The sequence below is a fragment of the Amphiura filiformis genome, chromosome 12, assembly GCF_039555335.1.
Source record: "Amphiura filiformis chromosome 12, Afil_fr2py, whole genome shotgun sequence".
Lineage (NCBI taxonomy): Eukaryota > Metazoa > Echinodermata > Ophiuroidea > Amphilepidida > Amphiuridae > Amphiura > Amphiura filiformis.
In genome coordinates this window covers 13,199,758-13,226,043 of record NC_092639.1, presented here as the reverse complement: position 1 = coordinate 13,226,043, position 26,286 = coordinate 13,199,758, and the positions used below count along the sequence as shown (strand labels likewise).

General features: G+C 36.0%; 1 protein-coding gene across 1 annotated transcript in view; it reads left to right on the top strand.

The window, feature by feature from the left end:
• Positions 1 to 26,286, top strand: part of LOC140166636 (polyubiquitin-A-like) — a 53,553-nt gene that overhangs the window by 9,989 nt on the left and 17,278 nt on the right. The window contains exons 8-16 of the mRNA XM_072190136.1: positions 4,448 to 4,669; positions 7,032 to 7,259; positions 10,259 to 10,444; positions 11,031 to 11,120; positions 11,260 to 11,550; positions 13,094 to 13,183; positions 13,332 to 13,631; positions 15,583 to 15,796; positions 16,455 to 16,499. Of these exons, the coding sequence (XP_072046237.1) occupies positions 4,448 to 4,669; positions 7,032 to 7,259; positions 10,259 to 10,444; positions 11,031 to 11,120; positions 11,260 to 11,550; positions 13,094 to 13,183; positions 13,332 to 13,631; positions 15,583 to 15,796; positions 16,455 to 16,499 (1,666 nt within the window). The remainder of the gene's footprint in view (positions 1 to 4,447; positions 4,670 to 7,031; positions 7,260 to 10,258; positions 10,445 to 11,030; positions 11,121 to 11,259; positions 11,551 to 13,093; positions 13,184 to 13,331; positions 13,632 to 15,582; positions 15,797 to 16,454; positions 16,500 to 26,286) is intronic.

Sequence of the window (26,286 nt, the reverse complement as noted above, 5' to 3'; positions counted from 1 at the left end):
GTCAAAATTTTCATTAATATGTGTGTGTGGGGAGAGGGGTTGCTGGGCAAATGTAAAGGGTGGTCCAAAAACAACTTTACCCAAATTTCAAAGGTTAATATCTCAAAGTTGTTTCTAAGAGTTGTTAAAATTCTTAAAGATGATCTTTCTAAGAGTGTTTGGTGAAAAAATGAATAAAAAATAATTTATGTTTCAAATATGGTGCCAGTTTTAAGTCAAATGATTACAATTATGTTTGTCCACACGTAAACCTAATTTGGCTTTTAAAAAGCTGTATTTTGTATCATTGAGTGGCAAAATAACATTTTTGGGCCAATTTTGCCCCAAAATGGCTCAGGCTATGTCCTTGATGTCAGTAGGCATACCATCGCTAGACTGTTTTCTCAGGGGGTGTAGAGAAATTGCTGGTATTTATAATGTTGAGAGCGCAGGCTCAATTTAGCTCCACCTTAGAGGGCCCCTGGTGGGGCTCCAGGGGCAAAAGCCCTGGCGGGGCAGATTGATGATTTTTATACATCAGGAGAGCAGCTGATCTGACACTGTATGATTTACATAAATTAGGATAGAATAACAGCTCTGATGTTTGACGAAGTTAGATGAAAGGTGTACCGAGCGCAATTTCCATGGGGCAAAATTTAAAGTTATCCCCTGACCCTTTCCTAGAATTACTTTTGTATCCTGGGAGGAAATCAAAAATTAATGTCAAGCTTTGCACTTTTAATGCATTATGTAAATTGGGCAAACTCGTATGGTATATTGCAGAAGGTGAAGGGGTGACCGTGAGAGTAAATTATTTACGTCAGATTCCAATATTTCATGTTTCGTGTGATCAATTTGGTACGATTACGATCTGAAAGTGATCATACTCATTTCAAAAAAAAATTTCTAGCAGATAGAGGGTTAAAAAGTACTTCTGGATGGGTTGTTGATGTCACTATAGTACACGGCCCTGCAAAGTGCTAACACTTCAAAGTGTTCATAGTTCTGGTCGCTAGGGTTCAAATCCCCGCACAGGCATGGAATCCTACATAATATGTATCATGTTCGCTTCCATCTAGCGATCAATAACCTGAATAACCATTGTGTAATTCAATTCAATGCACAAGCTCATACACATGTGGTTCTTTGATGTCAATCGCATACAATATAACCCGTGATCAATAATGAACGTTGGTCAAAAGATTTAGCTTACTGAAGTGAAAAATTATGTACATGCAGATTCATCATTTATGCATATTGCCTTGAAAATCATAAAAAGCAACTGCTTGATCAACCCAAATGATTTTATTAGCGTTATTTCTAAACCAAATTTCAAAACCACCAAGTGTTTTACCTGACTTTTGACCCAGAAATGTATGAATTTGATGAGAAATTGTGATGAAAAATAATATTTTACAAGTCAGATTCAGAAAGAGAAAATCTCATTACACACATTAATTACATCACAATCCAAACATAGATGGTTAAGTTCATGGAGAATGTTACAAACTGTTGTATCTTTTGCCATATTGTTTTTCTATAGGGAATAATGTTTTATCATTAAAATCGGACATGAAAACCTATCAAAAACACAACAAAAACGTGCATCGCTATTTGTATGCATGAAACAAATTATAAGAATTGTACAGAAGTGACCTAACACTTATGAAGGCTATATCTTGAGAAAGCACGTGGTCTGATGCTAGAATCTTGGCAAGGACACTCTGGTGAAATAAAGAAAAATATATGTGATTGATTTTGTGTGACTTTTGAGCGTTAAATGTTTCAAAATTTTAAAAATGAACAAAATGCGAGTAACTATGATGTCATCAACATGACAATAATATTCATGATAAATAATTATTGCTCCCTAAAAAAGAAATGGTTAACAAATGGTTTGAATGTATCGCACGACCTTATAGTAACTTTATCTAGAAATTTGTGCAAGTTACTTGTCAATTTTTGCCAGAAACGAGCTATTTCTACGGTTACTGCCCAGCTCATTAGCGCGATATGGGATATTCTTTACCTCGAGTTTACTGCCCTCTGTTGACTACAGGGCTTCGAACTCTTATCAAGGCGATCTAAGAAGTGCAGGGCTGTGAGTATACTTAGGCAAAAAAAATTGTTTGATTGGTGTAATTTTTATCTACAATCCCAGACAACATTGTTGGAAAACTTTGACATAGGATTTCAAATGTGTCCCCTTCAATGTTGCAGGTTTGTTGATTTGGTCATGCAATCCTAGTTAAACTAAACATTGATTGGGGGGGGGGGGTAGTATACAAATACAACATGTTGTGAGGGGAAGTAGTCAAAACTACTGGTCCCGAGGTGTTGGATGATTTGACTACTTCCCGACGCGTCAGCGGAGGGAAGTAGTCAAATCATCCAACACCGAGGGACCAGTAGTTTTGACTACTTTCCCAAATAAACATGCTGTATTTGTTTTACTATACCTCATAAATATTTTCACTATCACGGTAAAATCGTAAACAAAAGTCAAAATAGGCTACACACCAGTCAACGTGAACGTGCTGGCCGGCATGGTATTAAAAAGCTTAATATTTTGCTTACCTGATTTTATTGGAGGATTTCTGTTCGATCACTCTACATTTTGACCTATATTATTTGAATTTTCTTTTTAACATTCCATAAATAACATTTTGTTTCATAAAACGTCAAATTCGCGTGTTATTATCCATCGGTAATCTCGGCAAAATAACTGCAGCAGACGCCATTTTCACGATAAGCGCATCTGCAGAATCACCGCTGTGTAGCATAATGCTACGCCTGAAGGAACGTTGACGCTGCGGGTCGAGACACCGTGTGGTAGTAGGTGCGGAAGTTTTACTACTTCCCAGCGTGCGCGTAATCCCACAGGCACGGGAAGTAGTCAAAATACCGTACTCGGACGCTGGCGTTATTAACCAATAAGATGTATGGATAACCTAATAAATATTTATGAGGTATAGTAATAGCATAGCTAGGGGTGGGCAGGGTGGGCAACTTGGCGGGCCCAGGGGGCACATCATCAATATTTGGTGGGTATGTTCCGGCATACCAAAAAAAAGGGGGGGTTCGTAGCTGCGAACGGTAAAAATGAAGGGTCTTTCTTGGTTTGAAAATGGTAATATTCATGTTCACTACGCCTATCTTTGGACTAAGATTACACAAATATTATACAGTACCAGAAATTATGTGTCTGATTCTGACCTGGAGTAAAACCTCCATCTCTTCTGATGGTCTGAAACATGTGTGTGGAAACTGACCATCATCATAGAAAACGGGAGCATATGAGAAAAGCACAGCTTTGACTAGATACGCAAAACTCAAGTTGTAGAGCTTTGAAATTGATTTGTTAGCATAATAGGCATGCAACATATAGCATGTCGTGTTTGTGTATGAAAGTTGTGTGATGCTATTTGGGACCGCTGTCCCTATTTTTCCAATTTAAATTTTTTTATGACAGCGATCCCAAATAGCATGTCAACAGAAGGAAGGTATCTTTGAGATGTGAATAAGTGAATGCAAACTAGGAGAAATATTCAATATTTAAAAAATGCTTGTTTAAAAAAATCTGTCCACAAAAGTGAACCAAAATGACACTTTTTAATTACTTGATTGTCCCTTTCAAATAATTAGATAGACCCTATTTTTAAAATTATTTCTGTTGTATTTAAAAAATTCAAATAGTAAATTTGGTAGCTTCTTGCTTTTATATTGTGTATTTTTAAATGGTTTAGTTTCAAATCTTTGAACAAGTTCATTAGGAATGTTGATATCAACTGTGAATTTTGTTTGTTTTGGACAATTCGAACTAAAGGTTTTAGTGATGTTTCACCACTACGCTAGTGGTTTCATAAGACTGGCAACTCATCACATCAGATTGTTTCCTTTTATGGACAACAGGAAACACCGTGTAGAGGGCCGTCCGCAGTATGCTCGCTCATCCAAAGGATTAATTTCTCCCTCAACAAATCCAATTCTGCACCCTTGTTTACACATTCAAGGTTCACATCATTTGAATTTCAATTTTTCACACCCATCAACCTATTTATTCTGTGTTTTCCATGGCGGGCATCTCTCTTACTGATCTAAGTAGGTCTCACATGCAGGCTTGGGCATTCTCCATCATAGACTCCTTTTTATGGAATAGCCTGCCTCTCATTATCTGTGCCTCCACTCAGTATTCCTAGATCTTCAAAAGAATCTGAAGACCCATCGTGTTGCCTTATGTTGTTCCTCTTATTTCATTTTGCACTTTATAAATCTGTAGTTGTGTTAGTAATTAGAAGGAAGTAAAATATGTTTGTAAAATAATGGATGGTGCAATACTTATATAGGCTCCCTGTTGGGGGAGGGTAAAATATCTTGATAAATATGATTGTTGTACCAAATATTGCTTGCCTCCTTGCCCCCTGTGTACCAAAAATAAAATAATAAAAGTAGCTTTTTTCCCCCACAGGTGACATATTTGTATGTAGAGTTGCTGACCCTGAAGAAGAAACAGTTGCAATGGTAATGAGAAAAGTTCAGGACCATTCATCATGCAGCTCTCATCAAACTTTGTACTATGGTTGTGACGAACTGAATGAGCATTGCACTCTTGCTCATTATGGCATTAAGGCAGGATCTCAGCTAGAGCTCAGAAGAAGTCAGATGACAATATATGTCAAAACTTTTGAAGGTATGATCATATAACATAAAGCTTTTCACTTTCAGTGATTCCAATAAACATTTCTAAACAATTCAAGGATCAGAAGGATCCAACTTCAGCGAATAACAAGAGTGGCCACTAATATTGCAATTCAGATGAGTTATATGAGAATGGAAAATTTAACATGAGATTATATTAATTAAAGCTTCTTTAACCCCATGGGCACTACATCCTTTCTTACAGTTCCCCTGATTGGTTACTTACACAAGACATAACATCCACACGCTTGAGTATGTGACTGACTTCATTTGTGCAAACAAGATGCTTATCTTATACTGTATTAATACTCCAGAATCCTTGTTATAATCCCCTTCAGCTCTACTGACTATTCTTACCATATCTCTGATTGGCTCAATACATAATATAGCCCTGTTTGTAACCAATGAAAATAGTTCTTATAGAAAAAGATAATTTGGCCAGCAGTTCCTGGGGTTAAAAATAAATAAATAATAATAATAATAATATGAATTTCTAATGCGCACATCTCCACCAAATCAATGGCGCTCAAGGCGCGATACAGAGATTAACTTAAACTACATAATAAAAATTAATTTACATTACAACTTAATCTACACATGAACAACAATCAATAGGTGAACAAAATATGGTGATGCACATCAGTGAAATGCTTCTTTCATTAAATGAGTTTTTAAAGAACTTTTAAACTGAGTTAAAGATGTACTTAGTTTAATGTGGGTTGGCAGAGTATTCCAGAGATGTGTTGAAGCAATTGAAAAAGCCCTCTCCCCCATGAATGTTTTGAACGGGGTTTGCAGAGAAGCGATTTGTCACTGGAACGGAGCATAGGAGGAGGGTTATATGGTTGGAGGAGACATTTGATATATTCTGGTGCAAGATCATTTAGTGATTTAATAAAAAAAAACCTTTAAAAGGGTTAAGCAGCGCCAAGGATTTATCATTTAAATATTGGTCCAATGCAAAACCCACCCATATACCAAAATCGCTGAAAAGGTACCATAAAACCGTGGCACATCCTCGTATACCTCGAACCAGGAGACTCCCCCACGTATATTTTGTATCGTGTATGATCATGAGAATGATTGAATATTTCCAATAACCTCGCTTTTCCTTGTGTTTATAACACTTTTTTACTCCCGTCCTCTCCCGGCGTCCTCTATCAAAGTACAATCATGACATATGACATGATCGACTGGCGGCACGATAAAATAACATTTTCAACCTAGTTTTTGACCCCATCGTCTCCATCTATCATGAGCACCCCTATACATCAATCATCCGAAGATTGAAGAATATGCTTTGCCAATCGATAACCAAGGCATTCGTTTCCTATAGGCCTACTTGACAACATTTTATGCAGAACAGTTTATTTGGCGCTCAATCACTAACAGGCTCCAATTCGTTTATTTCACTGAATACTGTGAACTACAACAGGCCGATTACTCCCCGCTATACTCACACGCAAAATACGGGTGTTGTGAGAGATAAGACTGTTTATATCAACTGATGACCAAAATTAAAATGATGACGTAACAGCTGTTGCATAGTCACTAGTATGCTTGACTCGTAATGCACTATGGGGGTTTCACTCTCATGTAATCTCTTTCTCAGTCAGTTACTGACATGTAAAACAAACCCATGACAAATAGAGAGTGGGTATGCGCCTACGCTGCATAAGGTACCAGGTCGTGCTAAAAGCTCGCCACTGTGCATTGTCAATGGTGTTGTGGGATCATAGCCAAAATCGTATGTAAGCCATTTCGGTGAAATTAAATAGGGAAGCATCGCCCGGGGGCGCTGCTTCAAAAACAATGAGCAACAGTTTGTACACAATTCTGTAACCAACCGGCAGTTAACTTTATAGTTAAAGTGACCAAGCGTGCAGCAGTGTTCTGAATACGCTGTAGACGTGCAATCTGATCTTGAGGAAGTCCAAACAAGAGGGAGTTGCCCATATCAAGCCGGGAGGTTACAAAACTGTGAACAATTTTAGTAATAAAACATAAGACTGTATGCCTTGCCCGAGTCAGTATTGGCAGGAATCTGTTATGCTAGTTGGATTCCCTGCATCATTTCCTTTCTGAAAATGTATACTTTTATGTACTTATCATAATTATTTTTAGAGATATAACAAAAAATAATATCTTAATTACTGACTCAAGGAAGGCATACAAAATTATAGCATGTTAATATTTCCATAAATCATGTTAGCATTTCCATAAGTCATGTCATGATTTCCATCATGTTAGCATTTCCATAAATCATGTTAGCAATTCATTTGAATGTATCACAGCATACATATAGTCTATGTTATAATAAAACAAATATTAACAGATGATATTTTATTTAACAGATGCTAGCATTCCCATACACTGTAATGCTCACCAAATGGAAACGGTTGAGTCAGTCATGAGCAAAGTTCGGGATGAGGTTTGCCTACCATCAGACTGTCAACATGCTTTGTTTTATGGTAATCAACAGCTGGATGGTCAGTTTACCCTTGCTGATTATGGCTTACAGGAGAATGTACAGTTAGAGCTCAAACCATGTGAAAAGATCTTAATTGTTGAAACAACAGATGGTAAGATATTAATATATTAAGAGGGCACGGTGGCTCAGTGGTTATGGCCTTGGACTCATAACCTGAGAGCTTGCTCGACGTGCGTGGGTTCGATTCCCCGTCCCACCACCGTGTTGCACCCTTGGGCAAGGCGCTTTGCCTCGCTTGCCTCACACCACCCAGGTGTAATGGGAAGCTGTTAGGGGTAGTCACAGTCGTTGTACTGATGGACCCTGCGCCACTTGTAGACTACAAACGTGGTTCCGTCATATTTTATAATGATGGCGGAATAAATGTTAAGCGCTTTGAGGCTGTTTACGGCATAAAGCGCTATATAAATATCTACATTTATTTTTTTTATTTATTTAATATTCATGTCAATAATTTATTCATTTCCCAGTATTATAACTTCTGATTGCAAGAGTTCACTCTCAGAAATATCCTCTTTTAATTTTGAGCAAAGAAAATCGGTATTTGATTCTATATAGGGTTTGCCAACGCTTGTCACTCCATTGATCATGATTGAGATTGGTCTTGTTGATATACACTAAGCCAAAAAAGAAACTTATAATTTTTCACAAGGTCATATCTTAAAATCCTGTCCATCAAAATTAACTAAAATAACACACAGGATTGCCTCAATACTCTACTCTAAACACATGTCAGTAACCAATCAGTTGGCCAACTGACACAACCGCAAAATGCACTGATATGGAACAACTTCCTGGACCACATTCACAGCCAGGGGCGTAGCCAGCTTTCTTGGTCAGGGAGGGCAAAATAAAATTTTGGGGGCACAGACGAAAAAAATTGTAGTTGCATCATACAATACATAAAGACTGTATGTCTTTGAGCTTCCCAAAAAGGGCCTTATTGGGATGATGTGCGCGCGTAGCGCCAAAAAAATGGTATTTTACACTATTTTCGCCCATTATCTGGCTAAAAAGGATTTATTGTTACAATGTAATGCGATAGCTGAAAAATTTTGTATTTTACACTATTTTGGCCCTGAATTTTGCTAGAAAAGGGCTCCTTGCCCTTTTCTTTTCCTTTGCCCTCCTGATTTTCTCTTTCATTTTTTGTCAGAGGGCACTCTTTCTTTCATTTTTTTGTCGGGGGCAGTGTGCCCCCTGACAAAAAAAAAAATGAAAGAAAAATTGCACTCTGCCCCCCCCCCCCTCTGCCCCATCACGTATGCGTTCCACTAATATTTTGATTGTATGAATATTACAACAGGACACATTGTTTTATTAAAAAATCTCTAATTGTGTTACAAATACAGCAAGAAGATTTTTGCAGTGTATGTTAGTACGGGTTTGTAGGTTAAAAGACTGAATAAATTTCTTTTACACAAACCCAAAATGTTACAATTGACGGATTTTGTCTATCATAGTTGATAGACATCTTTAGAATGAGGATGGTTGATCCTCTATTCGTCAAACTCGCAAACAATCGTCAAGTGAACAGTTAAAGTCGGCCATAGCAGACCACGCTGTACAACAAAATTATGTCATTAATGGAACAAGGCAAAAATCCTTTGTAATAAGTGTGATGCAAACTCTAGACACATCAAAGAATCCATTTGAATCAGGAGAAGAGGACCCAACGTCATGAATAGGGACGAGGGGCACACTTTGTAAGTCACATATATGATCCCCCATGACTGGAAATACACCAGGCACAAAAAGAACTCGTCAGTTATATTCATCCTTGCTGTTCAATACCTTGATAATTTTGGATTATTCTGAAATATACATTTTGTTAATTGGACTTTTCTTTCTCATTTGACACCCTGTTCGTGAACATTGAGCAAGAATTGACCAAGATATGCGCCTCCAAACTCTCAAACCCCAAATTGAAAAGTTGCAATTTTAAGAGGAACTATCTGTTATTTTTGAGAATATAATTGCCACGGTCAAAAATAGATTTTCTTTATACTTTCATATTTGATGGACCTTGACCTCAAACTAACACACATGGGATAAATTTCGAAAAATATCCCTCGTTGCCATGGTAACAGGCAAATTTCAATTTTAGGCCTATTTTCACAATTTTTGCATTTTTCAGCAGTCAAATTGTCAAGTTTTGAAGCCAGTGTTACTAATATACACAATCAGTGTTTACTCAGAGGCCGTATGTCTCAATTTTGGCCCAGTGATAATTATTTTTGGCGCACTTAAATTTGCAGTGCTGTATTACAATTAGTCAATTTGGAGAATTACTGAGCCAAAATTGGGCCAATTTGTCAAGCAAATGTTTCATTTGGCGCACCCAATTTCTAGAGAGAGTGAACACTGTACACAATATAAATTTTTTTTCTTTATAAGGTATGAATAGGTCAAACCTTAGATGCCGCAATGAAAGTATAAAAATAATCACCAGATGTCAGGGTGGGTTATACCATTTATTTGAAATAGGGGTGTTTTTCAATTTTTCAAAGTATGAAAATATACCAACTTTGTATAGCTCATAAAATAATGCCTCTTAACGATTCAATTGTGCCTGTTACACTGTGTGCTTTATTGATTGGCCCGTGGTGCTTGTGTGCAATACAACGATGCGTTCCCAGTGAAAATCGTTGAAAATGCAACTTTTGATTTTGGGGTTTGAGGCTTTGGAGGCGCATATCTTGGTCAATTTTTGTTCGCTTTTTCACTTAACGGGTGTCAAATGAGAAAGCAAAGTCCAATTAACAAAATGTATATTTCAGAATAATCCAAAATTATCAAGTTATTGAACAGCAAGGATGAATATAACTGACGAGTTTCTTTTTGTGCCTGGTGTATACCTCTACAGTGAGGATCCAGCAAACCAGAGTGAGGATCAACCATTGTCATTCTGAAGATGTTTATTGACTATATTAGATGACACCATTAATCATGAGTAAAATTCTGGTTTTGTGCAAAAGAAATTTATTCAGTCCATTACAATTGTGTAAAAAAATGAATTTTGAAAAAACATTGATCCTTGGCAAAAGTTACAATATGACTTTATCTCATTGTATTTCATATTTTTTGAAGGCAATAAAATCGAAGTGGGTGTGCAAAGTTTAGCCACAGTGAACGATGTCATAGAGTTAATGATCGATGAGGAAGCAGAAGAAAACTCAAGTATCCAGCACAAGCTCATGTGTGATGGTATGGAACTTGCCAATAACAAGCTTTTACTTGACATTCAACATCATTCAATTCTTCAGCTAGTAGTATGTAAGTATATATATAAAATGCAAAATCGGAATCAACTGAAAGTTTGGGAATTTGCTTTTCGTGGATATCTACTGAAATATGTCATAAAAAGAGGATGCTAGAATCAAAAATACTCCTTTAATCTGTACTCAGTGAATGTATGGAGGACATTTCCCGTAATTTTGTGTGGGGTTGTGTATAAATAAGAAATTTTACCTGGCAACTACCAACGCCAACGGTATATTTAAACAGAAAAGACATATCTGGCGAGTTATACATTATACAATTGTGGATGTTTGCAGACCGTGAACCAAGGATGGTTCCCCCGCTGCAGAGATCCACAGTTTCAATGTGAAATGTCATGTTTGTGTCCTTGTTTGCTGGCAAACATGTATGCACCTACCCACCCCACACTTAAACACATATGCCACCAATTTCAAAGAACACAAATATGCACCCCCCCCCCCTCTCTCTCTCTTTCTCTCTCTCTCTCTTGCACACATGAATGTACACATATCACACACAAACAAGCACAATTTAGTGCTTAGTCAACATTTTTGTAAATTTCACCTTGTAGTTATTTTTCAATTCTGTTGTTTCCTCACAGCTGAACCACCTTCTGGCCATTCTGTTGTCATTGAAAGAAGCAATGATACAGATCTATGTCTCATGGAGATATCATCTGGTATTGGATCAGGTAAGTTCAAATCAAGTATATGATATTTCCTTCAAAATACAGGTTTAGACTGGCAGAAATGGCTGTCATATTTGACAGGATGTTTGTCTCTCGGGTACAAAATTCCTAATCCAAAATCTCAATTTTTATCAACTTGCAGGCTACAGTGTAAGTGAAGAACTTAATTTGATCACTGACATATTGGATGCATCTTGCGAACTCCTGTGCAAACGGCTTGATGCTGGTGATGTCCTAAGAGAACTGAAATATATGGGTGTGCTTACTGCTGATGATGTCAGAGATGTGATGGATCATCCTAGAAATGATGATAGAATTGGAAGGCTGATTGAGATGATACAAAGGAGGGATAGGACATGTTTCAGGTCCTTCATGAAAGCTGTGGAAAAGATCAACATCGATTTGTTCAAAATAATTACGCTAACACATAAAGGTTTGTATGCACTATTAGTATTTTTGTTGACCATCCAGAAATGTTCTGTTAAATCTCATATGGGGGTCAAGTGAAATTATACGGGTTAAAATGATGCACGTCAAGGTGGAGGCATTGTGGCCGACACTTTGTGTTGAGAACCGTGCAAGTCGAGAACCGCAAAATTCTAGTTTTTTTCTATTATCTTTTTTGTGAAAGTTTGTTTTAACATGTAAGGAAAGCACATGCATTGTGTGTCCTTGCCTGGATCCGCCACAAGGCCATGGGGTCATTAATCATGCTCAAAATGCAATTCAGTTTATATCTTCCATAAAACATGTAGTGTTTTTTTTCCAGTAAAGTTGTACAAAAATATTACGACCCTCAAAAATCTTTGCCTTGATTGTATATTATTAACCCAGTTGAAATTTGGCAGTATATACATTTTCAACTCAGAATCCCCTCACTTCCAAGACTGCACAGACCAAGCATGACAAAATGTTACATTGCACTATAGCAATTTTATGACGAAGAATGACCCTCGAAGGAAACTGATGAGATATTCACAAAGTGAATTTTTGAAGTTTTCCTCCGCAATTTTGAATTAAAATTGTTATTATTTTGTTGAACTGACATGACAGAAGTAGGAAGTAACCCCCCTGGCCCGTCCCAACGTAGCGATAGATTGTTGGCCTGCCTGGCCTTATTATTTCGTAGTGTGAAATTGGACCATGCACAGCCAGCATTTGACATTGGAGGGTGGGCATGATATGCGATCCAGCAGAGAGCCGAGGGTGCGGAGTAGTGGATGCCACATTTGTTTCCTACCTCCTCATCCTATGTTTATTCAGTATTGACATATAGGACATTATATCCTTCATTAATATATTTTCTATCATTTATTGGTTAAACGAGTATAATGTGACCAAAAATAGTTTTTCTATTTTGCAAAGCAGTCAAAAAGCCAATTGATGAGGGAAAGGAGTGCTATTCAAAGTACTGTCTTCCCTGGAAATAGTTTTACTATCTCCCTCTGAGTGCGTATGACCTCATAGCTGCGTCGCAGTTCCTAGTGGTCGGTGCAACTCGCCACGTTCCGGGGTATTACATGATTAATGTGTAGCAAGTTATGTTGTCTTGCGAAGCACACAAGTAGCACAGAAGTGCAGCTAAAATATGTCGGTTTGATAGCATAATCTGAGTTACATCAGGATCAGTATCTTAATATTGACGTGAAATAACAGAGAACATGTATGGTTACTTGTTTCACTGCGGTATTGTAGAGGTTACAACATTTTCATGGTAAGCTTTAGCCACTGAACTGTGTGTGTGCTTTGTGCATGTAGGCATACATGCATTCAATGCAGCCTAGCCTACATTTATACCTATAATAGGCCTATGTCTATGATAAAGGCCTTGCATTTCTAATATTTTAACCAATCAAAGAACAAAGAATATATTAATGAAGGATATAAAACAAATATTTACTGCTCTAATTTGGGATCGCTTTATTCAACATATTTGTAAATTTCATTTATTTTTCAATTATGTTGTTTCCACACAGCATACCCACCTTCTGGCCATTGTGCTGTCATTGAGAGAAGCAATGATACGGATCTATGTCTCATGGAGACAACATCTGGTATTGGATCAGGTAAGTTCACATCAAATGTATATTATTTCCATTGAACAACTTATGCTGAATAGAAAGAGATGATTTCATATTTAACAGGATTTGTGTGGCCTGGAGATGACAAGGTACATGTGTATTTCTAATTTGATACATCCATTACTATCAACAGGTTACAGTATAAGTGAAGAACTTCAGTCGAACAGTGATATATTGGATGCATCTTGCAAAATCCTGTGCAAACGACTTGATGTTGCTAAAATGCTCAGAGAACTGACATTGATGGGTGTACTCAGTGCTGATGATGTCAGAGATGTGATGGATCAACCTAGAAATGATGATAGAATTGGAAGGCTGATTGAGATGATACAAAGAAAAGATAGGAAAAGTTTCAAGCTCTTCGTGAAAGCTTTGGAAAAGATCAACATGGATTTGTATAGAGATGTCAAAAGAATTACGCTGAAATGTAAAGGTTTGTATGCTATTAGTGTTTTTGTTTGACCTTTCAGAAATGTTCTGTTAAATCTTAGCCTGTTAATTTCTATTGAGAAACATGTTTACTGGAAAACAGTGTCATGGAGGGGGTAGGAGGCTGTAGCCCCCTGGTCATCAGGATCCTTTGGTGCATCACAGATTGTTAGTACACAATGGTCCTGGGGCTGTGTGCACCAACTGTCCATATTAAACAAATTGACCATTAATATCTGTGATGTACTGCTTTCTTCCTTTTGGCCAGATTTCAGTAAAAAAAAGTAAAAAAAATTAGCCTCATTTTGGCCCATTTAGGGAGGACAGCTTTTATGGTCTACTTAGCTCAGCAATGCTTTGCTGTCTTCGATAATGGTTCATGTACGCCAGAGCGTTCGATAGGAACAAGCGAACAGTATACGAGTTAATTTGCTGATATCTATCGGAGCGTTCAGCAGAGCAGCAGGTAAAACCATAATTAATTTCCTTTGTGTTCAGTAAGTACATAACGACCCACTCATCAACTACTCAAGTGGTCCTTAAATAAGCATGTCTGGGGTAATGTCTGCAGTCAATAGAAAGTCAATAATGTGTGTAAGTTTATGTTTACATAAAGTGCATGTGTAATTAGGTTTCAAGGGGTTGTTAATTCAAGCATGGTCGTAAAATTGATTTGATCGATATTTTAGTCAAAGCATGGTATCGGAGCAGAGTGTACAATTGAGCGGAGCCTGACAGAGTTTGCTACAGGCTTTTATGGGTTTGGGCTTTGATAAAATCCAGGTACCTCTCCGATACACAGTGATGCCAACGCCTTAGGCGCACAATTGGGCTACTTGGCGATCACTTGCCGCTACTCAAAAAAGCATGCCGCTACTTGTCTAAAATTGGGCCACTTTTGCCAGTCTCAGGCCGCGGCACTAATTTGATGTATTTTCCTTTCAATTTAGCCGATTTATAAAGGTTTTGAGTCTTTGAAGCTCAAAATTGAAATTACAATGGGTTTTGTGACCATTTATTGATCGGTCAGTAACTTCCCAGTAAGTACCGGAAGTTTCAAAGTGTTTTGCATTCTAAATTCGGGTAAATCCGCCCAAATATCCGGTATTGGGCGCTTTTTTGGAAGCTTAAAAATTGGGCTAATTGGCCTGGCGAGTCAATGCGCCGCGCCTTGACGCTGAAAAGTTTTGGCAACACTGTCGATACAATGCGCTATTGAAGACAGCAAAGCATTGCTGAGCTAAGTAGACCATAAAAGCTGTCCTCCCTTAAGTATTAATATTGCAAATGTTAGTGCACTTAGCACATTGTCTCCCTGTTAACTCATTCTGAAATATTAGCTGGTATTCCACTGGAAGCTAAACTGAAGGGATGGGGTGGGGTCTCACTATAAATGTGACATGCTTGACAAGAACTCTTGTCTGTGATATCATGTTGTTGGTATATTCAAGTTTAACCACCCCCCTGTTCCGAAAACCTGGCTACCCCACCACAGGAAAATACCATGATGCTAGCTGACCTCCCATACACCATTTCGATTTTGCCAACTATAAAAGTCACAGGCAATTTAATAATATTCTGGTAATACTCTGATATTTCTTGTTTTGACTAGGTTAATAAATGCATAGCACTTAATGTTGGGGAAAAATGTACAAAATAATGCATGCATACTGAGATGTTGATGCGTCTAATGCATGGGCCCCACAGGGAGGAGTCCATTAGACGCATCAACATATACAAAAAAAATGTCCATGATTTTTGCTATTTTTGAAATATTTTTCCATCCACCCGCAAGAAATATGAACACGTCTGAAAGCACTGCGTGTAGTACGTGCCTGTGCATTATACACAATCAATGCATGGTTCACATTTTTCCAACGTTTGCTCTGATTGGTTCTCGCTATCTTGAGAGTGTATGAAAATGCAGTAATCCTATTATTTTGTTTTTTATGTAGTGGACAACCCTTTGCCATTAACAGATGGCAGCAGAGAAGGATGTACTCATCAAGAAGAACCACCTGGAACAGGAAATGCAGATACGCCTGAAATTGATTTAAGTTCATGTACCAAATTTTTTGAACAATTAGGAAAGGAGATGCCTGAACTTTGGAGACAATTTCTAAACAAGCACCAACAGAGCAACCCACATAACAATGGGGAGCATACATAGCCATGTCTTGGGACTTTATTTGCCTTACCAGTACAATTGTAGCATTCTTGCAATAGTACTGCATGTGGAATGGGCCAATTAAGTACCAACTTAAATATTGTATCATATTTTCAATCCACAAAACCAAAAGACCCCAAATTTAGAAGTGTAGTTACTGATCCTCCTTGGTTCAACTCAAGTTTGGTAGTGACGTAAATGCCTTTATTGCAGTTGTGCTGCAAGCGTGTCAACAAAATGCCCTTGTACATGTGCATGTATGCTCTGCGTGATTAACTTCACGTGAGCGATTTGATACTGCGCCCATCGAAATACGCACCTACTATGTCACTACCGAACTAGTGGCGACTCATATCAATGTATATATGTCTGTCCATGGGGCATTCAATTTGAATAGATGCTATGTATAATAAAAGGAGACAGTCTCTTTAACATTGGTATGGTCACATTGTGTTTAAAAGCGAAGGAATGTATACATGGAAATTTTATGCTTCCAAGATTCTCTGGACCTTGTTTTTATTTAGCAATATATGTAACAATGTTAGATAAATTAGTAAATTGTTTGGATATAATGGGTAAAATCATAATAGAGTATAGCCTATATCATAACAGTGCTTTATGTTGACTGTTAAAAAACATACACATCATTTTCATTCATAGCTGTCCACAAATACCAGGACAGAATATACAGGTGCTGGTCATTCAGTATATATCATATACAAAGATTCTTGTCATTTGATTGGTCAATTTCTATTGTTTTTTCAATTGTTTTTTGCTATTTAAAAAAAAAGACTATTGCACTCCGCGCGAGTGCAATAGTCAATTTTCCACTAATGCGCAGCTACCATGGCAATGCTGACATACACATACGTAAAGCAAATGTAGTAACCACTTCGTTCGACTTGCCAATTAAAAGTGTGGGTGTCACTGCTTAAATAAACATAGTTTATATAGTTTAAATATTATATAGTTTATATATTTTTTAATTTATTTTGTTTTCCTGGTGATTTATAAGATTAAGTGGAAGAAAAAGAATTTATATATGAGTTATATAAAACAATTGAATGTTTTTATTTGTTCGATGGAAAGAATATTTTCATTCGGTGAAATATGAACTGTTCCATTCAACTCAGCAAAGCCTCATGGAAATATTCTTACCATTGTACTCATAACATTCAATATTTGTATACTATTGTTGATATTGTTATTTCTGATAGGTAACAGGTGGAGACAAAATACTCCATTTTTCCAACCATGCCCCTGATATGAACCATGATATGGTTTGTGTCACTGTTAAGGGATGGGGTATGAACGTTTGGACATTATTTATTATGGGACATTAGAGCACATCAGACATATTGAATTGCATTCTGAATATGAAGAATGTCCTTCTGATATCAAATCATTTTGATTTTTTGAAATTCGCAATGTAATACACATTTTATGGCAAATTGAAATGATTAAAAATTGATATTTTTGATATTTAACAGTACTCAAAGTAAACTTAAAGTGTATGTAGGTGGGAGGAAAAAAAAATAGGTCTTTTGGGAAAAAAATCCATATCTTCAATATGAAAGGTCAAAATTTTCAATTGATCGTCGGCTTTTCCTCCCAGCTACATACACTTTAAGAATATATCATTAGATTTATAAAATTTACTTGAGGACTGTTATATATCAAAATGTGAAAAATATAAAATTTTAATAATTTGTCATAAAATTTGTATTACATCGTGAATTTCAAAAAATGAAAATTATTTGATATCAGAAAGACATTCTTCGTATTCAGAATGAAATTCGATATGTCTGATGTGCTCTCATGTCCCACAAAAAATACTGTCGAAACGCTCAAAACGCTCATTCCAGATCCCTTAAATCAACAGATTTGGGTGAGGCAATAATTCTTGTCTAATTAAAGAATATGGGCAACATTTCTAAAGATATTTTGTGTGTATTGCTCACCTTTCTCCTTGAATTGAACTTGTAAAACTTTTGTGAAAAGCTGTAAGGTTTGGTTTTCATTTACGGATGGCAAAATTGAAATCTATTTTGTTGTCAAAATGACTGTATATTCCTTTGATGATGACATATTATTGATTGACTAATTTCAATATTTTTTGTATGTACAATGTAGTACAGTACAGTGTGGGCCAAAAACAACTTTACCCAATTTCATAGGGCGGTTGCTCGAATTGAAGAAGAGCTATTCATGATATTGTTACATATTCTAAATGTATATCTTTCTAAATGTATGTGATGAAGAAATGAAAGCAAAAGAAGCCAAATTAACAAAATGGTGCTAATTTTACGTCCGAGGGTCAAAAATGACTTTGTCCACACGTAATTCAATGGGATGTGTTCGCTTGCTAAGAGTATAGGCATACATATGCGTGAGGCATACATGTACTTGGTAAACACGTTTGGCTTGTCTTTGAAAAGTGATGATTGTTTTACATGCATGAAAGTAATACAATCGATTTTAATCCCCATTTACTTGTCATGTACTCGAACTTCACTCCTGTCATTGACCAATAATAAGCATAAAAATTACACAATTATAAAGGTTTCATCTGGCGTAATCCTTGAATATTAAATAGGCCTTCGTGCATTTTGTGACTGCGTGGCTTATTTTTAAATAGGTTTGCAATGTGTCAAGATAAGGCAATACAACACAACAGAGGACTTTTAAATGGCAGAGGTATACTTAAGAACAGAAAGCTTTTTGGAATTGCAGCGCCAATTTCGGTTTGTTTCCGAACGTAAGAGTCCCGCCTGAAACCTACCACAACTCTACTACAAACAACTTTCACAACCTCGAAGTGTGATGAATAGATGCAAAGCACGGAGCGGACGTCCAAGAAGTGACCGTTCAGCTGCAAATATTGCAGCGGTTCAAAGGGAACTTGCAGCTAACCCCAGAGTATGTTGTCGACGCAACAATTTGCCGAAAATACCACGAACGAAATAAGTGCAATAACTTCCAACTTTCTTGTAGATAACATTTCGTAATGACAAAAAATGAGGTCTGATGTTACAATTGCTTTGTGCATATTTGAAGAGCATTGTTTTTATATCTTTGCAGCGTGAAAGCTGCATATCATGACGAAATATCGTAGCTTGACATTTAAATTGTTTATGTTTGATTTATTCGATTGTGTTATATAAAATTGCTGAACAAATTTGTGCATATACTGAGTCTTTCTCATTCTCTATCGAACGCGTTATTGCGAGTGATGCAAAGCGACATCTAGTACGCCTTCGCGTGGACAAAGTTAATTTTGACCCTTTGATTTAAAACTAGCGTCACATTTTTATTTTAATACATTTTTGAATAGTTTTTTCACCAAATACTTTTAAGGGGGTACTACACCCCTGGCCAATTTTGTGCCTATTTTTGCATTTTTCTCAAAAATTATAGCGCATAGGTCACAAGTAAGATATTTATATTATAGGGGCAAGGACTACAACTACTGCACTGAAAATTCAGCAACTCAAGGCAAGTAGTTATTGATTTATTGATCAAATATTGGTTTTCCTCATTTTTGACTGTAACTCCACAACTGTTGTCTGTGCTGAAATAAAATTTCCAGTGCAGTAGTTGTAGTCCTTGCCCTATAATATACATATCTTACTTGTCACCAATGTGCTATAATTTTTGAGAAAAATACAAAAATAGGCACAAAATTGGGCAGGGGTGTAGTACCCCCTTAAGAAGATATTTTGTACGAAAATGTGAAAACAATTTGAAGCAGACTTGTCAATTTTGAGATATGAACCTTTTAATTTGGGTAAAGTTGTTTTTGGCCCACACTGTATGTTAAAAGTTTAAGTTTTTTTAAATTCATTCCAATTGAATCAATATCATAAAGCTATGCCTGTGCTTATAACTTAACAGTGAAAATTACAAAACTATATATACAAAAAAGAAGTAAAGCATGTAGATTGTATCTGAGACTATACTCAAATGCAGCAAACATTTGACGAGCGCGACTACCGTGATGTTGCAAATTCGGCGCTAACAACGCATACGGCGCACAGTTCATTCATAAATTTCCACTCAGCAACAACATATCGCCTTAGCAGCCAATCAGAGACAAGTGCGTGCAACACAGTAAATACGCGATGTATCCTTACAATACGCGCTCGTCAAAGGTTTACTGCATTTTAGTATAATATACCACAGATATTGTTCCAATATCTGTGAATATACCTATATTAGTTTTTCTGAGACTAACATACCTATATTAGTCTCAGATTGTATAGTAAAATTATCACAGCACACCATATCAACTGTTTGAATTCAACTGTTTACAGCCATAATTTGGATTGCATGACTAAGTCAACTATAGTTGTAGTACGTAGCGGACATGATTGGTAGTTCTTTGTGTGTATTTTTTTACAATTTGGGCAATTTATTCAGATTTTGACCAGCATTATGTAGTTGTGACTATAATTATGTGCTGATTAGTCAGATGATAAAAAGCTGAAGTTGTGCAAACCTAGCGCCAAGGGAGCAGAAACATGAGTGTATTTAAATAAAACTCTTCTCCACACACAAACAAGACAGTTAAGCAAATGTTTTTCTAAAATGTGTAGAGTACATTAGGGTTGAACATTTGATTTCTATAAATGAGAAAAGTTTAAGAAAAAGCTATTTGATTGCTTTATGAGCCAAATATGTTTTACCTGAACACATTTGCCTGCCGTCTATGATGATCTGCTGTCACTCAACCTCCCATCAGGTGGTCATGTGACTGGAGGCGTGTAAACATTACTACGCTAAATCATAGACCCTGAACACAGGGTCTATGCCCGGAGGGGGGAGGGAGCACTCCCACTTTGGAGATGACGCGTACGTATGTAGGGCTGTTAAGACCCCCTTTTTCAGCACTATTGTCACCTGAAGGCCCCATATTTTTTATGATCACATGTGTCACCCAAAGACCCCTTATTTTCCTTTTCAATCTGTCACCTAAAGACCCTTCCATTTCCATTTCAACAGCAAAAAGTCATCATGGTCATCTATCCCTGGCCCTTTTGTTACTTCTTTTGAAATAACAAAGCCATTTAGAACTAGCAATTCAATTTTCGAGGCTTCTTTTGGCTCTCACCCAAAGACCCCATTTAAAAAAAGTTTTCCTGTTTTTCTGTGCCATTATCATAAAAGTTGTATAGAGGTGTCCAAAAAATCTGTGCCAGAAATTACTTACCCCCTCCCTTTTTTGACCTGGCCACAAATGTGTGTAATGTTCCTCCAAGTTGTGCAACAAATCTCAACCCTTATATACACAATTATTGCATCACCCCTTGGATTAAAATTAATATTTTATGTTGCTCACAATTTGCAGTAAATTAACAGTACTCTTAAATTAGATACAATGTTAAAATATAGTTTTCGTGTGTTGAGAGCCAACTGTTTTTATTTGTTTTTATGGTCAATATGAGTTTGTTTTAAATAAAACCATGTGATTCATGCTTGATAATTATTTTTCTAACATATATAAGGCATAATGCTATGATTGCCGGAGACTCCATTTAAGGGTCTGAGAAAGGGGTCCAAATCTTCCTGTTAGCCATGAAAATTGTAACTCTCTTTTTTCATTACATTTTATATTGAAGAGATTTTCCTTTAACATCTGGACTTTAGACTCAAATTCAATTTTTTTTTTTTTAAAGGCCCATTCAGTGATCCCAGCAAAATTGTAAAAAAATAAAATTCTTTAAAAGTGAAGGATAAGTCATTAACATTGTCATTATAGGTATGTTTAAAGGCAGCTGTGTACTCTAGACATTGTTTCTTTTGCAAAATTGAGTTTTTTGATATGTTTATACTTTGTTATGTTTTTTATAAATACAAGGAATGAAAATCCAGATTTGTAAACTCCAACTGCAATATTTTAAGGATTTTATTTCACTATTCCACTTGTGTTTGAAATTGAAAAGGAAAGAAAATCTTTGTTGTACCAGCAGGGTACACACACGCAACAACGCACAAATATGCTACGCATACGCGACGCTCATCTACATGCGCGGCGCATCTTATGGAAACACCACGGAAGCACAAAAACCTAGTGATCAAATGGCTCCGTTTTAGCTGATAAAATGTGGGTTTTTTCAAGTTCTTTCCCTCGATTTAAATATCAAGTTATGAATGGATTTCGCTCAAACTTCTCAAGGGGCCATGGATTTACCCGATGTTTATGTAATGTAAGGTAGAAAAATAAAAACTGCCGCATTCTCCTGCGAGATTCGATGAAAGTGCAAAATGTGACCACTTTAAACTTCAACGGCCATTATTTCAATGTTCATTTTCTCGGTAAAATGACGATTTAGGTACACGATAACTCAATAAATACAGCATCTATAGGTAAGCAAATATGATCATCGTAAAAAGCATGATCGACTCAAGAAACGTTTTCTCATTTTTTTATATTTTGGTCTATTTCCGATTTTAGGCATCATTTTGTGCAAATAGGCGTTTGTGAATTTTAAAAGGTCAATTTGATGCCTTATATGGTAAACATCTCAAAAAATAAGGCCAATATCAAAAAAATAAAAAACCGTTTTTGGAATGGAGCCTCAAGATTGAGCTAAAAACAAAATAAAATATTTTGGAAAGAGTATTTTTTTTTTTTGATGTACCTAACAAATATTGCCAAAAACTCACTTTTTTGTGATTTTCTTCATAATTGTTGTTTTTACCCCAAATCTGTATTTATATTAAGATTTATTGATGTCTTGCCTTCATAAAAATGTATACTGTTATATGTCTTGCGCGAATAATTACAAAGTTATTGCACTTTTACTACATGCATGTCTGAGAGTACACAGCCTCCTTAAATGAAAACTTTTAGTGTAAGTGAGGTGTGCACAAAAATTTTGATCGCATCGCAAGTATAAAAGCTTATAAAGAACTAAAGATTGTGGACAGCACATTTTCATTGTAAGTTAAAAGAATTTGCACATAGCGTGCAAAAATTTAGACTCGCCAGGCCTTAATAATAATAACCCCCAGATTTTGCATTATAACCAAAGATTGTGGACACAATTCATTAATGTAAATTAAAAGAATGTGTGCGAAAATTTAGAGTTGCCAGACCCTATTTTTGGTCTCACAGGAAAATTTTGCATTATAACTAAAGATTGTAGGTTGCATGTGAAAATTTAGAGTCACCAGCCCTTAATAATTATATAACTCCCTGTTTTTGTCCCCTATTTTTGGTATAAAAAATGTATGACCCTGCCAGTACATTCATGACCCCCCCCCATTCTGAATACAATGACAGCTCCCTAATATATGAAGGACTTAAGAAATGGGAGATACCCAGAGAAGATGAGAAGAAATTCATCTTCTCTGGAGATACCTTATTTGAATATGAATATGATGAAAATAATAATCTAATAATAATCTAATTATAACTTTAAGTCAGTGTTAACGTTGGATCTGCAGTGTTTGTTGTGCATGTGCATGGGGTATTTTTATCTTACCAGTTTTTGTAAGTCTTGTTCAAATTTGATGTCACTCTGGTCTATATTAATGTGACATTTAAAAAAAGACCCCCCTCCCTCTTCTCTCATGTTTTTTCATGTTCTTCTCTTTCTAGTCTTTCTGTCTTTCATTCAGAATGCAGGTGCCACATGGACGACAAATATTGAAAGTAGGTGTCGCAGTAAAAAGTAAAAATAAAACGGTAAATGCAATTCACTTCATTTTTTTACAGATAGTGACTATTGAACATAACATTTTTATAAAATTTCAGCAACTGAAATATTGGACTTAAGGTTCCAAAATAATATGTCATCTTTGCCTTATTGCATTTTTTTACTCACCCTGTATAATTATGATATTATTGATCATCACCCTAGCTACAAAACAAATTTATCAGGTATATCAACAAAAGAATAATAATTTGTCTACAATATCCCGCCGCCCAAATTAAATTCAATTAGGTACCAACAAATTAAGGGGCGCAACACTAAATCACTACGCATTTTATGTAAGAACGAAATTCGGCTAATATAGTCCATAGTGAGTATGAGATTGTAGCGACCATATCTACCGACATGTTCACTCTTTAAATCACTCAATATCAGCTCATGAATTCGACAAGTGTCTTCAATGATAACATGCAGAAAAAAACGGACATTTTATCTCAAAAGCAATTCTCTGTGGCAGATGAAGACAACTTCCGATTTTGAAATGTGAGTGGTGAATTTAGTATATTTTTAGGCCATATTTTTTGCATCGTGAAATAGCGAAAAAAGTCAACGGTCATCGATATATGCCGACAAAAGTTTTGGAATCTACAGAAACAGAGCTTTAATTTGATACCAAATTTATTTTACCAAGTATTGCAGGGACGCCAGGAATGGCGCTCGAAGTAGGCCAAAATCTCACATTATCCTATGAGACACTTATTTGGTATTGCGCCCCCTTAAAGGAGGATTTTGTGATCCTAGCATCCTCTTTTTATGACATTTTTAAGTACATATCCACGAAAAAAGCCTATTCCCAAAATTTCAGTTGATTCCGATTTTGCGTTTGCGAGTAATGCATGATTATGTGTATTACACTGCTCCATAGACAATGCGTTGTAATTTCGTTCTGGTGCACCAGAACGAAATTCAGATTTCACGATATATCTGTGCAAAACGCAATTAATCTGCAAGAAATATTTTGTACATAAACATTATGTAGCCAGAGGTTTCCAGTGATATAAAAATCTCAACTTTTTTGAGAAAAGTGGGGGATGAGGCTGTGGATCACAAAATGCCCCTTTAAGGGATGGGGTATGAACGTTTGGACAGTATTTATTGTGGGACATTAAAGCACATCAGACATATCGAATTGCATTCTGAATACGAAGAATGTCCTTCTGATGTCAAATAATTTTGATTTTTTGAAATTCGCAATGTAATACACATTTTATGGCAAATGATTGAAAATTGATATTTTTAATATTTAACAGTACTCAAAGTAAACTTTATAAATCTGATGATTTATAATTAAAGTGTATGTAGGTGGGATGAAAAGCCGACGATCAATTGAAAATTTTGACCTTTTGTATTGAAGATATGGATTTTTTTCCCAAAACACCAAAAAAGAATTAGGTCTTTTTGGGGAAAAAATTGAAGATATGGATTTTTTTGCCAAAACACCAAAAAGAATTAGGTCTTTTTGGGGAAAAAATCATATCTTCAATATGAAAGGACAACATTTTCAATTGATCGTTGGCTTTTCCTCCCAGCTACATACACTTTAAGAATATATCATTAGATTTATAAAATTTACTTCGAGGACTGTTATTATATCAAAAATGTGAAAATATCAAATTTTAATAATTTGTCATAAAATTTGTATTATATCGTGAATTTCAAAAATGAAAATTATTTGATATCAGAAAGACATTCTTCAGTATTCAGAATGCAATTTGATATGTCTGATGTGCTCTCATGTCCCACAAAAAATACTGTTGAAATGCTCAAAATGCTCATTCCAGATCCCTTAACCCAGGATATGGTTTCAGTTTTCATTCCCATAATTCATCTCGGTTTCCCTGGTCTATAGCACATAGTGCAACATTAAGGCACAAAATTTTTGTTGTGTTGCCCTCAGCAACCGACCCTAAATCCTGAAAAATTAGGGTCCCAATTTTTTTTATGACGGTTTTACAGATATGTTAAAAAAATGTTTTTGACTTCAAATTAATATTTATTTAAAGACTAGTCTTAAATTGATTATCTAATAAGTATCCAGTCGTCAAAATTGACAAATGTCCCTAATGGAAGAAGCATTATTTATAAATGGGGATTTTTAAAAATTGAAGGTTAACAAAAAGATAATCAACCGATGGACCCAAGTTTTCCATTTTTCCCACTTGAGGGCAACATAACAAATTAAATTTTTGGCCATATGGGGCTTTCCCAGCTGTAGACGGTGCTTTCCCAGTCTCATACAGAACACCATTTTGTGACATCCTTCTGTGATTTTTGCTGATAGTATCCTATTATTTACTGGTTTCTTTTTAAGGTATGGTATTGAAAATGTAAACAAATGCATGTGTTAATTAACTCCACTATTAATTGAAAATGTGGAACCTCATTTCAGCTGTCATTTCCAGCATTCTGTACACCAGTACCAGTATCTGTTGCGTGTTGGCTTTGTGTATAATTTATACACTGTCAGGTTCAAATACACAATGTCAATACTGACTTTGATCTTTTCATGTTAAAGCATATGTACATGTACATTATGTACAAGGCTCTGTGAATTAAAACACAGTATAGAGTGTGACTCTTTGTAAACAGCATGGCATTAGTTTAGATACTATTTCCATATAGTACAAATAGGACAGGTACATATTGAGCTCTGAAAATGCTGCTTGGAATACTCAAAAATCTAATTCTATAATGAAAAACTAAACAATTTGATGACTTTTCCTTTTTGTGGACACAATCTCTTTATTCAATTTCATATATTTTTGTTGTATATA